The sequence below is a fragment of the Harpia harpyja genome, chromosome 20 (assembly GCF_026419915.1).
Source record: "Harpia harpyja isolate bHarHar1 chromosome 20, bHarHar1 primary haplotype, whole genome shotgun sequence".
Taxonomy (NCBI): Eukaryota; Metazoa; Chordata; class Aves; order Accipitriformes; family Accipitridae; genus Harpia; species Harpia harpyja.
Window position 1 is genome coordinate 3,978,212 of NC_068959.1, and position 18,118 is coordinate 3,996,329.

The 18,118-nt window shown below is 57.6% G+C and overlaps 1 protein-coding gene across 1 annotated transcript; it reads right to left on the reverse strand.

The window, feature by feature from the left end:
* Positions 1–136: 136 nt before the first annotated feature.
* PITX1 (paired like homeodomain 1) lies at positions 137–17,498 on the reverse strand. Its single transcript, XM_052772194.1, has 4 exons — positions 17,411–17,498; positions 8,121–8,302; positions 4,981–5,186; positions 137–2,231 (listed from the first exon to the last, which is right to left on the reverse strand). Exons 2-4 carry the CDS (start codon positions 8,281–8,283, stop codon positions 1,692–1,694), a joined length of 909 nt encoding a protein of 302 aa, XP_052628154.1. The 5' UTR covers positions 8,284–8,302; positions 17,411–17,498; the 3' UTR covers positions 137–1,691.
* Between the last annotated feature and the right edge of the window lie 620 nt (positions 17,499–18,118).

An 18,118-nucleotide genomic window follows, 5' to 3' on the forward strand; every position in this document is an offset into this window, starting at 1 on the left:
AAAAGAACATTAAAGGCATTTCTAGATTTCGTTTCGGTTTTGGTTTTTTTTTGGTTTTTTTTTATTCCCATGCTCTTAATTTTGAAAAAAAAAAATCACAAAACATAACTTATAAAACAATATATATACTGCATCCTTATCCACAACAGCATAATTGAAACATCCAGCGTAACGTTTACCACAGGTGTGAAATACACTGGGAAAGAAGTACCGTGTGCATTTTATATTATGTTTCTTTGTCATCTACAGGTAATAAGTATCGACAAAAATAAGCAACAAATATGCCTGCAATTAAACTTCATATGCGTTTTGTATGCGTATTAATAAAGATCATATTTATAATTTCCATGGTTGTTTTTTTTTTTTTTTTGCCAACAAGCACTTGTTAAAGTATCTACATTTACATAATAACACCTTAAGATAATAACACCTTAAGATCGGGTTTGGGGTGTTTTTTTTGGTTCCTTGTTTTTCCTTCACAGTTAGAAAAGCAAGGAACGCTTTCAGCTTTGCTAAGCAACCTTTCCGGACGCCGAGGCTCACTGTTTCTCTAGCAGAGATGCAGTATCTGGATTCACCTCATAACAGACCATTTTTTCGTCTTTTTGTCTAGACTCTCTAAAAGGGGTTTGTTTTTCGTCGTTTTTTTTTTTTTTAAGAGAAAAAAAACCCCTGCATTTAAATAAAGATGAATGATAATTTCATTATCAGGATAAGACTTGGGATGGGGAAAATGCTGAACAGTTTTCGCATAGCTGGAGGGTTTCTGTGCTCTCTCACAACCGGGGATACTGCAGTCTTTTGGAAAGGATGAAGAGGTAGGAACCTTGAGCTGCTTAGTATCAGGAATGACTGGATTATAGCTTCCAACTAAAGAAAAAACATCAAGAATCATGCATTTTAAAAACAGTTTATTCAACGGCCAAGGACAATGATCCGGCACAATGTAACGGTAGATATAAATATAACCTTATATAAGTGGTTGACCCTTGTCATTATTATTTTTAATAGTTTCATACCTAATATTTTAACCATTTTTCCCGCAGAATCTACTCTGCGAATTATATTTTTTTCTCCCCCCCCCGGTTTTTTTTTTTGGTTTTTTTTTTTTTTTGAGTGTGATTCTGTTTCTCAGTGGTAAACATTAACCAAACTCTTCCCGTGCGACAAGCGGCCAAGAACCGTCCCACCAGCTCTTACCACCGAGGCGTCTCCCACCCTCGCCGCCCTCCCCGCGGGGAAGCGGCCGCCTTACCAACTCCTGTGCAAGTTCAAGTAAACACATACAACCCGCATAATCCAGAGAAAAATTGCAACTCATCCATGTACCAGATTTCGGTGTCTCTTGCAAAAGTTTTCTGGTCCGTTTACGGTTTTTGATGGTTTATTTTTAATTATTTTTTTTTAAAGCGCTGGTTTGTTGGTTGCGTCGTTGGTTTGCATTAATATGGTTTTTTTTTCTAGACAGTCGAAGTCCGCGGAGCTTGTGGGGTTTTTTTGGTGATGTTTTGGTTTGGGTTTTTGGTTGGGTTTTTTTTTCCTCTCTCACTTGCTCGGGTTTTGCTTTTAATCATCATCGGGTTTTAATTCTTTTTTTTTTTTTTTCCCCTCCTCTTTTCCGTTAAACGTCGCTTTGCTTCTGCTTTGCTTTGTCGGCGGTGTTTTGTCGGAGGTGGTTTGTGTCAAGTCCGTCAACTGTTGTACTGACAGGCATTTAGACTAGAGCCGGGGCTTTGCAAACTGCTGTAGCCGAAACTGGAGTGCTGCTTTGATTTCAGTCTGAGGCTGGCTAAGCTGGAGTTGCAAGTGTCCCGGTAGACGCTGTAAGGCGAACCCGGTGGCCCGTAGGGACAGGCCGGCGAGGACATGGCCGAGTTCAGCGAAGAACCGCTGATATTATTGATATTGTTGAGGCCGGAGTTGGCCATGCCCGGCACGGCCGAGTGACCCATACTGGAGGGCATGTTCATGGAGGAGATGCTGCTGGGCGCCGAGAACATGGACTGCGAGGAGAGGGGGCTCATGGAGTTGAAAAAGGTGAAACTCTTGGTGGAAAGCGGCGCCGGGGTGAGGCTTTTGGTAGCCCAGTTGTTGTAGGGGTAGCCGGCGTACATGTCGTCGTAGGGCTGCATCAGCCCGCTGAACTGCGGCACGTAGCCGTTCTTGCACAGGTCCATTTGCTGGTTCCGCTCCCGCTTTCTCCACTTGGCTCGGCGGTTCTTGAACCAGACCTGCGGGGAGGGGGGGGATTTGGGGGGGGGGGGGTGAACCGAGACGGCACGGTCAGTGCGGGACCACCGCCACCCCCTGCCCCACCGCCGGGCCGCCCGAAGCGCTGCTGATGCGCGCAGATGCTGCTGCGCGCAGATGCTGCTGCGCGCAGATGATGCGCGCAGATGATGCGCGCAAATGAGCGCAGGGCAAACCTCCCAAAGCACCCCCCTCCCTGGCCAGCAACACCGGGCACGGCTCCGCACCCCTTCTCCCTCCAGCCCCCTGCCCCCGCGGGGTGGGAGTCCCGCTCCGCGGGGTGCCTGCGCGCATAGCGGCTTCTGCGCGCATCCCTCTCTATCCAGCGGGATGGGCGAGCCGGGATGCGCGCAGCCGCCTCTCCGCCGAGGTTACCTGCATGTCCCCGGTCGTCGTCCCCCCCCCCCCCGCCCCGGTCCCCCCCGCTGCCCCTCTCCCCGGAGCAAGGCATGGGGTAAAGGCACGGCCCTCTCTGATTAGGACCGGCTCCGCCGCGTTTCCGAACGCTAATGCTGTGTAATAAAAGTCCCCCGTTACAGATCATAAAAAAGGGGATTGGATTAGTATGTTTAGGTTTGAAAAAAAAAAAAAAATCAATCCCCGCATCGCCCTTGGATAGATGCAGCCTCTGCCTTTATATCTAATGAGAATTTACAGCCCTGACTAGGGAACAGAGAAGCGGGGGCCGCTCCTGGTGTTTGATGCAAAAACCTGATCTAGGCTCTCTCTTATTTGTTTATTTATTTATTTAACCCTCGGAAAGCGTTTGAGCCCCCCGCGATGGAGGCCGGGCAGCCCAAAAAATTATTTTTCCAGGTTAAAACCCAGCATCGTCCTGCCTGCCGGCTGCGCCCGGCCTGCGAACTTCTACTGCATCCCCCCCTCACACCCCACCCCCCCCCGGCTTTCTCCCACCGAGCCGTCGCCCCCCCCGGCTCCCTGCGGACACCGGGAGCCCGGCCGGAGCTGCGCGGTTCCGTGAGCCCGGCTCCGCGGAGACTGCGCTCCCTCCGCACGCCCGCCGGAGTCGGGGTCGGGGTCGGGTTCGGGGGGGGGGGGCTCTTTTGGTCTCCCCTCCCGGCGCAGAAATGGCGCAACTAGTATTAAACACCGGTCTTAGGGATGGAAACTTCGGGGGGGGGGAGGAATGGATGGCGGAGTCGAGTTTAAAAAATAACAATAATAAAAAGAATCCCGTATAAATAGGAAACGAAAGCCAACATGTTCAAAACCTGTAATATACTCCTCGGAAGGTGCTTCCAGACAGGAATTTCCTGAAAATGAGGGTAATAGTTTTAATTATGGCTCCTAGACATTTTAAAGGAAGGCCCTTATAGCAAATTAAGGTTAGATTTGCAATCTGCAATCTCAGAACATCAAACCAAAACATCTCCACACAGAGGGAGAACGAAATTATGTTAATGGCAACTCATATATTAGTTTTATTTGCTTCCTGAAATATTCCACCGATATTAATGCTCCGGCTTTGTTTTGTTTTAAACTCAATTAAGACAATGCTTTCAGTTGCGTTTCCCCCATTGCAGATGGGTGTTTACTCTTGAAAGGTTTAAAGCAGAATCTCTGTAATCCGATTTGGTCACTCGCGGTTTAATTGCCAAGAAAAAAAAAAAAAGGAGGAAAAAAAAAAAGAGGGGGGGCTTTTCGGGACGGCGGGGCTGCCTTCTGCAGTTCCCGTTTTCTCCCGGGTTTCTGCCCTCCCCGGCAGCGTGCTCAGCCCACGGTCCCGGGGGGCGGTGGGCTCGGCTGGGGTGTGCGGCCACGGCCGAAACCGCGCGGGGAAATGTGCCGGGGGGGGGACGGGAAGTAAAGTGGAGGTGGAGAAACCGTGACAGCGCTGGCACGGCGGATCAATAAAGCCCGAACCGCTTCGGTCCGGTCGTTCATCGCCAGGATATTTCACTCCTAAATCTCTCTAAGGAACTGCCGATGCTATATAGGTGTGGGGAGACATAAATATATATATATATATGGTGGCATCGGCTCCGAGGCGTGTAAAGACCAGGGCCTTTGCCGTACAAGTATGTGTCTCCAGCGTTTATTGACTTTCGAGTGCGATCGTTCCCCAGCCCCTTGTCCTTCGCTTTGCCCATCGGCGGCCTCTGCAAACAGCCGTTCCGCCCGCCCGCGGCCGCGGAAGATGCGCGGCCGGGAGGGGCTGGCAACGACAGCTCCCGCACGGGGAGGTGGTGGTGGTGGTGGTGGGGAGGGGGATCGCGGCGGGCCCGGGGGCTGAGCATGGAGCAGCGGTTTGCTGGGAGATGATCACGATTGCTGGGATTATTGGGAATAACCAGAGCAAGGGGAAGGGCCGCTGGAGCTGCCCAGTTGCTCGGGTGGGGGGGTTGCTCTAGCCCCGCGCCGGGTTTAGGCCAACCCGGGGGGGTCGTCCCCCCCCCACCGGGCCCTTCCCGAGCCCCGGCTTCCCCCTGCCCCCTCCGCTGCTCGCCCCCCACTTTTGGGGGCCGGTCCCCAAGCGCGGGGCCGGCGGTCGCAGCCCGCTCCGGGCAGCATCTCTCCGCGACCGGGAGCTGAATTTCTCCTCGCGGACCTGAATCCCAATTTTAGTATTTAAAATCAAGCCCACGGCAGCCGGGCCCTGCTCGCAAACGGCCTCAGCGGCTCCCGAAAGGGACAGCTTCCCTAAGACCCCCTCCCACCATCCCAAACCCCCCTCCCCTGCATCCCCGCGGGGCTGGACGCCCCTCTTACCCGGACTCGGGGCTCGGTGAGGTTGGTCCATACGGCGATCTCCTCCCTCATGCTCATGTCGGGGTAGCGGTTCCTCTGGAAAGTGGCTTCCAGCTCCTGCAGCTGCTGGCTGGTGAAGTGGGTCCGCTGCCGCCGCTGCTTCTTCTTCTTCGCCGGGTCGTCGGCGGCCCCGTCTTCGGTTTTCTGCTCGCCGCTGCGTTCCTTTTCTGCGGTGGGGTGTTGGGATTTGGGGTGGGTTGTTTTTTGGTTTGGGTTGGGTTTTTTGTGTGTGTGTGTTTTTTCCCCCCTCTTTTTTTTTTTTTTTTCCCCCAAACAGAAATACAGGCACACAAAGGCAACCACGCCGCCCCCGCAGCCAGCCTTGCCCGCCCCGCCGGAGGGATGTGTGGGGGCACCCACGCGGGTCCTGCCGGGCCGTGCACCTACCGACCTCCCCGCAGCCAAACCCAGCCTTTCCCGGGGCGGTTGGGGAAGGAGCAGGGAGCCCTGCCCGGGCCCAGAGCACCCTAGGAGGCAGGGAGACCCCCAGGACGGCCCGGCTCGAAGCGGGCCCGAGGGGTGAGAGCAATCTTGGGGGAGCGGGTTCCACGCAGCATCGGCCGCTCTTGCCTTTCCACGGCACCTTTTCACTCCCTTCAACCTAAGGCGCGATCTTTGCTCCATTGTCTTTGTTGTGCTCGGCCGCGACAGGAAACTTTGGAAGGGCAGGGGTGTAAAACCCAGCAGAAATTAATTGCAAAAGGCACCCTCTCTCTTTAACTCTACGCTCCCCCCCCTTATTTCTTTTCTGTTGTTGTTTTTTCCCTTTTTGCCGCTTTTAGGATTTTAGTGTTTATTTTAACGCGAGGCTGAGCGAAGCCCTCTGCAAAAATCATATCGAAAGAAGCAAAGGAAAAAAAAAAAAAAAGCAACAACAAACCAGGAGCGTTTTCGCGCTCGGGATTTGCGCGGACTGGAAGCAGAAATCCAGCCCCGGTCCCGCCGCAACGGGGAGGACAAACTCCCGTTCCCTTTTCGTAACGGCCTTTTTCTGGCTTTCCCAGCCCGGGTTTCGACCGGATTTGGCCCGGTTGAAGCGCTCGGAAAGGGATTCCAAGGTTAGGACGAAACGTGCTCCCGGCCTTGGCCCCGGCGGGAGCGGGGAAAGGTGCGGCCGGGCGGCGGGCGGCTGCAGGGCCGGGACCGGCGGCCATCCCCCCGGCCTCTGTCCTGCTGCTGCCTAAAGGAAGCTCCGAGGGGAGTTTTCCCTTTTAGAGGGTGTCCCCCACCCCACCACTACCCCTTTTAGAGGGTTTTAGGCCGCCGCCGGGGGCATTTCTACAGCCCCGACCTCTGCGAGGTAAGCGGGAGTCTAAAAATAATCGCGGGCTGCATCCAAAGCCCGGGAGGACTCGTCCTTCCAAAGTCACCCCTGAATCGCTCCTCGCTTGGGCACCCTCCGTAGGAAAAAAAAAAAAAGGGGGGGGGGGCGAGCAAGCTCCAACAGTTCAATGGAACCCCCCCAAATTGGAGCCGATTGCAGCCCGGCTGGCCCCTCTCTGCTCTTAAGTGGTTTGCAGAGCAAACAAGGCCTCTGCAGCACAGACCCCATCGTCCCCGGCCACCCCCCCCCGGGTCCTCCCACCCCGGTCTCTGCGGCCGCTGGACCGGCCGAGCCGCAGGGCCCGGTGACGGTGGGAAAAGAGAAACCAAAATAACCCCCGTAAAGACAAATCCTCTGGCTTTCGGCTGGGAAGAGCCCGGAGAAACCGGGCCGAGAGGGAGCCGGGGGGGGCGATAAGAAAGCGGCTGGGATCCGTCCCGGCGGCCCCTCGCCCTGCTCCGGGTTTTCGTTAAAAATTTCGTTAAAAATTTCATTATAAATCCGGGCTGTGATACCATTTCAAATCATAAGGCACATTAGCTTTAATCGGGCTTTGTACTTTTTTTTTCCCATTAAAAAAAATAATAAATAAAATGTGAAAGGTATTTTGCAGCTTCTCGGAGAAGAAAAGCAGGCAGGTCCTCAGCCCTCCTCCAGCACCGAGGGGTCACACACAGGGGTAGAGCAAAACGGAGCAAATCTCCCTCTCTAATCTCAAATAATCCCCTCTAATCTCGGAGTCCCTTCCAGACGCCGGTCCCTAACTTTGTTTGTGAATCAGGCTGGGAGGCACAACCCAAACCCTGTTTATCACCGGGTGCCACTTCGGGACCGACTCTTGCCACAGCCACTCTCTAGGTTATAGGACTTGCTAAAACTCCGAAGAGCAACAACAGCCATTAAAAAATTAAAATTCAAGAAGAGATAGAACTCCCCCTGAAAGGCTCTCGGTGGAGAACGGGTATCACGCTCCTTCCTGCAGCTTTTGTTTCCTTCTCCTAGCTTCCCTTGTCAATCTAGAAATGTTGCTACTTTAATTCAATACAAACTGGGAAACCACAGCTTTCCCTGCAGCCCTCGCACATGGTGGTCAGGACGCGGGGACCCTTTCCAGCGGGGAAACTTTTCCGCGGCCGCGCACGTCCCCTCCGCGGCTGTCCGCGCTGCCTGCGCTCGGCCCCACGCCGCCTCTCCTGCTCTGGGCGGCTTTTTTTTCTTTCTTTTTAAATTTTTTTTTTCCCTCTCCCCTCTTTCCCCTCCTTTGACAGAGAGATCTTTTTCCATCTCTGCACCACCCGGGCTGGAAAATAAACCCGGGCAAAAGCTGACATTATTTCAGAAACATCCGGCAAAACCGCACTCCCCGAAGAGCCCCCCCTTCCCTTCGACCCCATCAATTAATAACTGTGGGTTTGTTGTTGGTGGTTTTTTGGGGTTTTTTTGTTTTTTTTTTTTTTTTAATAAAAAAGACCAGCTCCTGGGATGGGGAGCCGTGTGTGTCCTCCCGGAGGGCTGTCAGCACCGGGCACCGGCGGGGGCGGCAGCTCCGGCCGGGCCCCTGCCCCCCGCTCCGGTTCCTGGAGTTTGCTCGGGATCACCGGCAGCTCTTGCCCCCCCCCACCCCCCCCATCACCTCTGGTTGTGTTTGTGGGGGGTGTGGGGGGGAGTTGCGGGCAAAGCCCCGCAAAGGGAAGGCGCGGTGGGGAGGGGGAGGCGGCGAGGGGGGGAGCGGGCCGGGGCCGCGGGGTGTTGGGGGGGTGTGGAGGGGGGGGGTTACCTGGCACCTCCGTGTCGGAGGATTCACTGGCTGAGTTCTCGATCGGGTCTCTGGGTTCCGAGGATCTTTGCAAATGGAAGCTGGAAGCCATGTCATGGGAGGGTTGGGGTCTCAAGCTCTCGGGCAGTCTCTCCAAATTCATTCCACCTTTAAAGGAATCCATGGCAGGGGCGCCGGGCTGCCTGGGGGAGTTTGCAGGTGTTTATTCCACACAGAAAGGAACAAGGAGCTTTTTTTTTTTTTTTAAGGAAAAAAAAAGAAATAAAAAAACACAACAAAACCAAAAGCAAATCCACTTATTACTAACAGTATTATTTTAAGGGTGTCGGAAGAAGAGATCTGGGCAGTGCCTCGATGCCGCTTGTCTCTGCTCGGGGAGAGGCACGGCAGTCCGGCCGCATAGGCAGGGAAGTGGTAAAGATCCCTTATAGAGAAACGCGAGTTGCGAGTTGGACAGTTTAAAGCTAAAGAGATTAAAGTGACCTGCCCTAGAACAAATGCCTGTAGTTAAACGGGGCTCCTCCCCCTGAAGGTTAAAACCTCCCCGTCTCGCTAATGCATCACTCCATCTAGCGCTCGCCCAGCCCGGCCGCTCGGGCGGACCTGCCTCCGCGCTCCCCGCCGATGTGCGCATTTTGCGCGGCCGCGGGCCAGGCCCGCGACCCCCCGGTGGGCCCCTACCCGGCCCCCGCCGCCAGGCTGCCTTTCCTCCCAGGGTACCCCCCCCTCCTCCTCCTCCTCCTCCCCCGCAGCCTCCCCCCCCCCCCAAACTCGGTGAGGTATTAAAAATATTTCAGAAACGAATGGAAAGGTGGAAAATCACTCCCAGCCGCGCGGGGGGCGGCTCGGGACCCCCTGCCCGCCCCCAGCACCCCGCCAGCCCGCACTCCTCCGCAGCGTCGTGCCAGCCGGCAGCGCGCAGGTTGCGCCCCCGCGCAGCACGGTGTCTCCGTGGGTATCCCCGTACCCAGCCCGGCTGGGCCTCCCGACCCGCGGAACCTCCGCCCCCAGGCCCCCCCAGTGGACGCGCATCCTGCGCACCCCTCAGCATCCTTGCGTGGGGCTGCGCGGGCCGTCCCGGCGCGAAGTGACCCCACCGCGAGTTTCAGTCCCGCGGGGAACACGTTCCTGCGAGATGGAGGGGATTTCTTTTGGGGAAAACGGCCTCCTGGAGGTTGTGCCTGAACTGTTTTATGCTTTTTTAACTTTTTTTTTTTTTTTTTCTGGCTGCGGGGTTTATAATAAAGCGGCTCGGGCCCTGCCCGGCAGCCGAGGGACCGCAGCCTGGGGAGCGGCAGCGGCAGCGCGAACGCTCCCATCACATCATCTTTCAGCACATGATTAATAACAAATAATTTTCCTCCCGCAGCCGAACTCGCGGTGACCCTCCGGAGGGGTGTCTGCGGCTCTGCCAGCCCTGGGGTCGGGATAGTTGGCGGGGAAGGGGCGAAAGAGGACCCCCCCCCCCCATGCCCTTCTCCTGCAGCGGGCACCGGTGCGCCCTGACCCGGTGCAGTACCGGGGGCGGGTGGAACGGGGCCGGTCCCCCGGTGCTTTCCACGCAGGCCGGGACACGGCCTTGAGCCCTCCCGGATAACACCTCGGTGTTTGGGGAGGTGGAAAAAAAAAAAAAACCACGGGAACCCCCATCCTCGGAGGGGGGGGGGGGCAGGTGGGAACCGGGGGTAGCGGCGGGGCAGGCGGCGGGGTGCTCGCTGCACCGGGGAAGGGGGCGAGGGGAAGGGGGAGAAGGACCCTGGCTGGAACTCTGCCTGGGGAAAGGACCTTCTCTCCTCTTTATTTTCTCGGCTCACTTTAACTGATCCATCCTGACACTCTATTTTGCTTTCAAATCAAGTAAAGATGTGGGAGAGAACTTTTGAACTGGTTTATGGAAAAGTGGAGGGAAGCAATGTTCCAGCCGCGCAGGCTTTTTCCTACACCGCCGGGGTGATGCAGCCGGGCCCGCCCCGCGCCCCCCGGCAGCTCCCCGCAGGGCCTGGCCCCCCCCCCCGCCCGTGGGCCCGGGGACACCGGGAGGGGAGAGCCCAAATCTCCCAGCCCCAAGCCCCGCACCTCTGATCTCCAGCGCCTTTTGCCGTCTAGGGGATGTACAGGTGGGTGCTGTCAGGGTCAGGTCTCCCTAGCTCTCTCTTCCTTCTTTTTCTTTTTTTTTTTCCTTTTTTTTTTTTTGAGTGACATCTTGATGTCCGTCTGTCTGTCCGCCGCTCCCGGCTGAACTTCGCTCAGGAGTCTGGAAACGACGGGGAATTTCGGGCACCCGAGGTGAACCCGGCAATCTCGGGGCTGCTAAAGATGGACGTGGTTTAAAATGCAAATATTTACCAGGGCCTCTGGGCTTGGAGGGGCTCAGCTGATGCGGCAAGGATGGAGACCTCCTCCCGGGGGAGAAGCAAGAGGTGGGGATGGCCTTTCCCCCCAGGAGGAGGAAGGTGACCGGATTACAAACGTGCACCGTGTCCGAGACCCTTCACAGTCCCTTTTTTTCCTTTATTTCCGAGAGACAGAGAGAGAGGCGGCAGCCCCGGGGCAGGTCTCCGGGGGCTCCCCCGCTCTCAGGGGGAGCGGGATGGAGCCCGGCGGGCAGTGCTGGGGGGGGGGGAGGCTGCCAACAGCCCGGCTGCTCCGCTCCGGCTATTTTAAACCTACTGCTTACAGCAGCCTCAAAACAGGAGGCGGGATTTTTCTTTCTTTTTCTTGTTTTTTTTTTTTTTTTTAATGCGCCTAATTTACAGGTTTTGTTCTCCTCTATAAAATCTCTTTTTTTAAAAAATTCGTTCTAGGCTCAATTCCACCCGGCCGGGAGCGGGGAAAGCCTCAGCCCTGGGCACCGGCGTGATTTCGCCGAGGAGGCGGTCGTGGTAACGCCGGGTCCGGCTTCTTCCCGGGGCGACGGCCCCCCCCGTCCCCCCCGGCTCCTTCTAGAGGGTCCCCAGGGCAGACACCCCCACGATACCGGCGTTAAATAGAGAGTAACGGGCCGGCCCTGCCGCTCCCGGCCCTGGGGAGGCGGAGCAGCTCCCGGTTCCCTCCGGACCTCCCCCACGCGTGTCCGTGCCCGGGCCGTGGCGCGGGTCAGGCATTTACCGCACACCTGCGCACGGGTCGGCAGTCTTAGGCGGGAGGAGATATATAGATATATATATGTCTTGTGTGTGTCTCGTATACGTTTTATGTGGATTTAAGGGCATCCTCTCGCTCCGTGCTTTGAGGAGCGGGCGCACTCCTATCGCAGACCCAAATCCGCCCGGTTCTTCACGTTCCTGGTCGCGACAACACGTGTCGCGACAACAGACAACGGAGCACACCCGGTCGCTCCCAGCTTTGCGCTTTCTCCTCTCTCCTCCCCGCCAGGCCCGCTCCGTTTCGGGATGCCGGGGACACCTCTCCGCCAGCAACTCCTTTCCAGCAGGCGCTACGTCACGGGTCCATCCGCGTGACGTCACGCTTCGCTTCCCTGACGTCACGCCTCGCCTTTCAGCCAGGCCAGGACCCAAGGAAAGCCTCGATGTCCCGCTCGGAGCCGGCTGCTCTTCCCGCGACGTGAAGGCGGACCGGCGGCTCCACGGGCCGGGTAGGACGGGGGTCCCGGGCTGGGGGTCTGCCTTCCCCTCCGCCACCTCCCCGGGCTCTCTGGGGGCCGGAGGGAGCTGCGGGAAGGAGGGAGAGGCCACAGCAGACGAGGACAGCCCGGCCGAGGGGCCCCGCCAGGATCCCCCCCCCCGCCACGAGGAACCGCGACCTGCGTGGGCGTGGGAAGGGGTCGGGGAGAGGCGGAGGGAGGGGTCGGCCCGGGGGCCGAGCGGGACCCCTCGGAGCTCCGGCCGGGATGAGGTCCGGTGTGCGCGGGTGGCAGGAGGGCTTTGCGTGGGAAACCTCCACGCAAGGCGGCGTGGGGCTGGCTGGAAGAGCATCGCCGCTCCGCGCCCGCGTAGCCACCGCAATTCGAGGGTCCCCCCGCCCCCCCGGCTGGGGACTGCATCAGGGATCTGTAAAACGCTGGAAGCCCGCAAATAAACCGCTCCGCTTCCTCCTGCTATAAATAACCCAAAACCGAGGGATGGCGCCTATAAATAAATCAGCGCTGGCCACGCCGGTGACAACCCCGTGAAGAAGAGGACGAGAGGCGTCTGAAGGAGAGCAGGACTCCCACTGCCCCCCCGAGGGGTGGACGGGCCCCACCGAGGGCGAGGGGGACGGGGCCGTGTCTCCTCACCCCCCGGGTGCCGGGGAGGGGTCCCTGCTTTCGGAGAGGGGCTCCCATCCCCGACGGGCTGCGGTGATTGTAGCCAACGCAAAACCACCTGGGCCGTATATCAGGCGGCGAAGTTCAGTCTCTGCCAGCTTTTCCTCTTCAGATTTATTAGCGTTGTATAGACTCAGATTCAGTCTATAAATTATTGGGAACTGTTACAAAAACGAAGGCATCTCCTCCCAAGCACACGTCTGCCCGAAAGGAGAGGGAAGCCCTCTGAAAAATAGAGCTGCAGTGAGGCAAGAGAGGAGAGGCTCCCCAACCCAACCAAACCCAACCCAACCAAACCCAGCCCAAACAAACCCAAGCCCATCCAACCCAACCAAGACAAACCAAACCCAACCAAGCCAAACGAAACTGCAATCAACACAACCAAAACAAGCCAAGTCAAACCCAAAAAAGCAGTCCTAACCAAACCAAGCTCAAGCCAAGCCAGCCAACCTCCACCTGGTGCCTGCTTTGCAGAGCCCAGCAGCTACTGCGAGAAAACAACTTTTAACAACAAAATCCTCCTAAAAGTGCCCAGCGGGCGGCGAAGGGGCATCGCCGGGGCGGTGAGAGCCGCTGGAAGGGCGCAGCATCCCTGTACCCCTCGCCGGCAGCACCGCCACAGCGCGCAGGGGTATTTTTAAAGCTTCCCTCTATGAAAATATCCTCCTCGCGGGTGGATGAGTAGTTTTCGGCCTCCAGCCCCCGTTCCCGGCCTTTGCTGATGCGTGGCTCTGCCCCACGGCATGTCCACGCGGGCTGGGGACACGCCGAGGCCGGGGATGCGCGCAGGCATGTGCGCAGGGCAGCGCGGTGCCCCGCGGAGCACGGACCGCACCGGGGGGGGGGGGTGTTCGTTGTTACAGTGTACCGGGGGTGGTGGTGGTGGTGGTGGGGTGGGGGTGTCCGTCGGGGCAGTGTCCCACGAGTGTCCTGCCCCAAAAGAGCATCACCCCAAACGCCGCCTTAAGCGCAAGGTGGAGACCCGAGCGTACGCCCCCGCGCAAGGCAAAGCTCAGCCCTCCCCGCCGCGACCGTAGCCCCGGTCCGGACCCGGCCCGAAGGGGAAACGGAGCAAACCCCAAGACCTCGAAACGAGCCGCGGAACCCCCCCGACCTCCCGCCGGAGCCGGGTCCCCCCCTCCCCGTCCCCGGGCCGGGCGGAGAGGGCAGCGGGAAGCAGAGAGGGGGGAAGAAACCCAGCCCAGAGAGCATGTTAAATCGCTCAGGAGAGGAAGGTGGAAAATTACGCTGGCTCCCAGCCGGCCTGTCCTCCTCTGCGCAGCCAGGAGAGCAATTTTCCTAAGAAGTTGAGCAAAACGAAATCAGCCCCTTTTGGATCCGCAGCCTTCGTCCTTCCGCGTGTCGGCCAAGCCTCAGCCTTCCGCGGGCGCGTAGGGCCCATCCGCGCAGCCCTGCGCCGCGGATGCTGGGCAGGAGGGTTTCCAGCGGACCCCCCCCTCCTCCGGCTCCCCCGGCCTCCCAAACCGCCCAGGCCCTCCCCGGCCCCATCCCGCTTCCCTCGGCCCGGCAGCCCCTGCCCCATCGCCTCGGCTCTCCCCGCCATTGAAACCTACTGGGGGAAACGGAATTTTCTGGGGGCGTTTGGTCCGTGACACCTCCCGGGGCACCTGGGGTACCCGGGGCTGAGGCTCGTCCCGGTGTCCCCCCCCCCCGCCATCCCCATCCCTCCCCGGGGCTGCCCCGGGCGCAGGCGGCCAGCGGCAGCTCTTGCAAAAACTCGGGATGAAAAAGTTGAAGGCTTAATGTTTTCTGACAGATACAAATGATACCCCAAGGCTTTCTTGAAACGCAGCGACTGACGGCTGGAGAAATGGTTTTCCTATTCGGGTTTCTGCAGCTGGAAGCAGACGGGGGCGGGAGGGGGGGGGAGTTCCCCTCGGCCCTCCTCCCCTTACCCTCACCCCAAAAATCAAACCATCTCCTGGGTATCCGCCGCTGACCTGGGACAACTCTTTTTTTCCCCAAACGCCTGACGGTACAGTCCCACCCTGGCCCAGAGCTGCTTCCCAACCCTCTCCGCATCCTTCAGACCACAGGCACTGAACTCGGCTCTAAGAAAATATTAATTTGCTGTTAGCGGCGGCTTGGGTTTATCTCTGGCCGTTGGCAGCCTGATGACAACGCCGGAGGATGGACAGCTCGGGAATACAGGGGGTTGTTTCCCTAGGTGGGGGGGGGGAAGAGAGGGGAAAATTAGAATATCGTCCCACAATTCCCTCTCTGAGCAGAGGGAACATGCTTTTCTTATTAATTGATGGAGGAAGGGGCACCGGAGTTTGCTAAGCAGCCTGCTCATGTTACTCCGTGCATCTTTAGATCCCGAAATGTGTCTCTTGTGGACTAAAAAAGATGCCTCTGAAGCAGGAGAATCAAAGGCCCGGGCACTCCGTTGGCATTTGTTGAAGACCCTTCTTCAGCAGAAAAAAAGAGCCTGCATTTGGAACCACGGATCTTATGTTTCCATGTGGGTTTCCCCCACCTTGTTTCGGGCGAGCAACCTCTTAATTGCTGCAGCGTTTGGATGGGGGAAACACATTTCCCTTAAACAGGACATTTCCTGAAAGGCTGAAATATTCTAATAACGCGCTGGGCTCTTTAATGTTCTCAGAACAGCAGCGAATCTCTGCAGAGCCGCACATTTCCTGCTTTAAAATGCAAAATCAGAGAAACAATTAACCTTTGTGTGCATTCAGCTCCTTCTCTTATATGTTATTTTATTTCTTTTTTTCCTTTTTTCCCTTCTCCCCCTTTTTTTCCTTACAAATTTTTATCTTCTTTTCTTTTTCTCTTTTTTTTTAAATTCTCTCTCTCTCTCTTTTTTTTATTTCCTCCCAAAAGGCTGATTTCGCCCCGCTGCCCGGCGGCACCGCGCTGCTCCCGGCGCGGTTCTGCCGCAGCCCCCGCTCGTCTCCGCTGCCCGGGGAGCAAACCCCGCCGAGATGAAGGCAGGGGACCCTTTTCTTTCCAGTTTCATGGTGGGAACGGCCGTATCTTAACGGGCACATCTCGGGGAGAGATAGGAACATACCGCCTTCCAGAGGGCTGTGCTAATCAGCACGCCGGGTTAGATATAAAAGTTCAGGGCAAATAAAACGAATTAGTTTTATTAGCACGTTTAGGAGGCGGTCTAACGAAGGAATTCGGCTTTACTAGAGAATGTTTTCTCCTCCCCTTTTGTTATTTAAAAGCAACATGCATCCGAGCTGCTCATCACGGGAGGGAAATAATGCATCATTGAATCTGCGGTCATTTTCTTGGAGAAAGGCGCTCCCTTTTCTAAACCCGAAAAGAAGGATATATACTCTTGGAAACACAGGATTTCATAATAAAACCTGCGTGAACAATAAAAGCGACTGTAAAGGACAGGCTGCGGAGCCCGCCAGGTTATTGTTCGGCGGTGGGTTTCGGTAGGAAATATCTGTCTCGGTCACAGGCGCCTTTAACTCGGCTAAAACTTTCCCAGGGAAATGTTGCCACTGCTCCAGCGCGGGATTTCCAGGGATTTTGTCCGTATTTCAGGCAAATGAAGGATTTTGGGGAGGTTCTGTCAGTGAAGTAGCTTTCAGGAATTATTTGGAAGTCAGTTTTTAGGTTAGCGGCTGGAGTTGGCGCAGGGAATAACCCGGAGAACATGGACCTTGGTTTGTTAAGTGGAAAAAAAATATTTTTTAATTGCTATAAAAAAAGCAAACGGCGTCTCCATCCTCGATTGAGGCACAACGGTATTGTTTTACGTCCAATTCGTGCCTCGGACTTTGTGCTGCTCTGCAGTGCGGTTGGCAAAATTTGGGGAAAAGGGACGAAGTAATAGAAAACTCGCCTAGTGACAATTTTTTTTAACGTGAGACCTAAAAAAATATCCGAAAGATACCGTCGGTGGGGAGCCCTCACGTCCATTTAAGCAGGGTTAAGACGCGGAAAAAAAGCCTTTTTCCCCCCACTCTGAGAATTTCACTCCCGCTTAGGAGCGGTGCTGCGCGGCAGTCGCACTATATATAGTTCCTAAAGATGATGCCTATTTTTTCTGAAATCAGAAAAGAAAAAAAAGGGGGAAAAAAAAAAACCCAAAAAGAAAAAGCAGAGGGGCTGTAGAACATTATATTTTTCTGAAAAGCGACTTCATCGACGGCCCAAACTCTCCCCGCGGCCGCCTCTCCTCCGCGGCAGCGCAGCCCCGGCCGAGAACCGCGGAGGCACCGCGCACCCCCGGTCCCCGCCGCCACCTCTACCCCCCCCCCCCCCAACCCGTTCCGGGGAACCCCCGCTCCGCCGGGTCCGCCCGAACCTCCGCGCATCTCCGCGCACACAGCGCTGCTGCCAGCGGCGCCGGGGACCCGGGGACGAGCCGCGGTTCCCTCCGCGCCGCGGAGCGCCCCGAGCAGAAGCGCTGGAGGCTGAAAACGGTGCGGCGCGTTAGGAAAAAAATTTAAATATATGTATATATTAAAAAAAAAATATATAAAATGAGGTAACCCCTCTGGAATTGCATCTCCCAGCGTATTTGTCAGAGCTGACGAAGCGCAGAGGCCCCGAAAGAATTTATACACGGTATAAAGATGTCAAGGACTGCGCGGAACGGGCTGCCCGCCGCACCCCGGCCTCCGCGGGCGCGGAGCTGCCGCCGAGCTCCGGGGCCGGGTGGGGAGGCGAGGCCGCGGTGAGGGGCGTTCGTCCCGGTTTCGGCTTTGTTTTCCAGCCCCGAAAAGCTCCGGTACGTCCGGAGCTGCGTCCCCGCAGCTGCCGGGTGGGCCCGGAGGAGGCGAGAGGCGTGGGGGGGGGGGACACACACGACGGGGGCGGGACGGCCCCGCGGGACACGCGTGGGGAGACACGGCGGGGGCGCGTGGGGCGGGACGCGTTGCGGGGGGGGTGGAGGCGGGACGGGTGGCACGGGGCCGTCCGTGGGGGACAGGCGGCGACACGCGTGGGGAGGGACGGGCGCAAGGAAGGGGACACACACACACACACGGGACACGCGTGGGGCCGTTCCCGGGCAACTTACCGGGCGGTGCGCTCGGCGGCGGCGGGGTGCCGGGCCCGGCGGGCGCTGTGAGCGCCCCGGCCGCCGCTCCAGGGTTTTCTTGGGAGATTTCCCCGTCTCCTCCTGACGTCAGCCCCGTCCCAGGGTGCCGCAGACGGGGGAGGGCCGGGGGCAGGGCCGGCCGCACCGGGAGACCGGCGGCTCCGGCTGCCCGGCGTCCCGTACCTCCGTCCTGCCGCCAAAGGCAACCCCCGGGCCCGGCAACCCACCCCCCCACCCCCCGCTCCCCGCCGCCGTCCGCCCCCTCCCCGTGGCCGGTAGCCTCCCCGCCGCCGACCCTCGGTGCAGCGGCCCCGGGGCCGGCCCCCGGGGCGGTTTCGTGCTCCCGGTTACACGGCCCCTGCCCTCTTCGTTTCCTCCCGGCCGGTGCTCTTGTCCGAGGGGGCAGGGGACAAGGAAGGGCCACTTTTTTTCTTTTTTTTTTTTTTTTTTTTTTTTTTTCCCTCCCCCGAAATACTCTCCTGGTTCAGGACTTCAGCGTGGAGGTGGGTGCGCAGCACCCGAGCACCCCGGGGGAGGCAGCAAACAGCACCCAGGGCCGCCCGGGCTGCAGCCGGGGCTGGAGGACGCAGGGCTCCGTGGGGATGCTTACGTGGGTGATACGGGGCAGGCACACTGTGCTGCCCAGCCGGCCCAACACCCAGGCCCTTCATCCAGTTTAATTTTCCA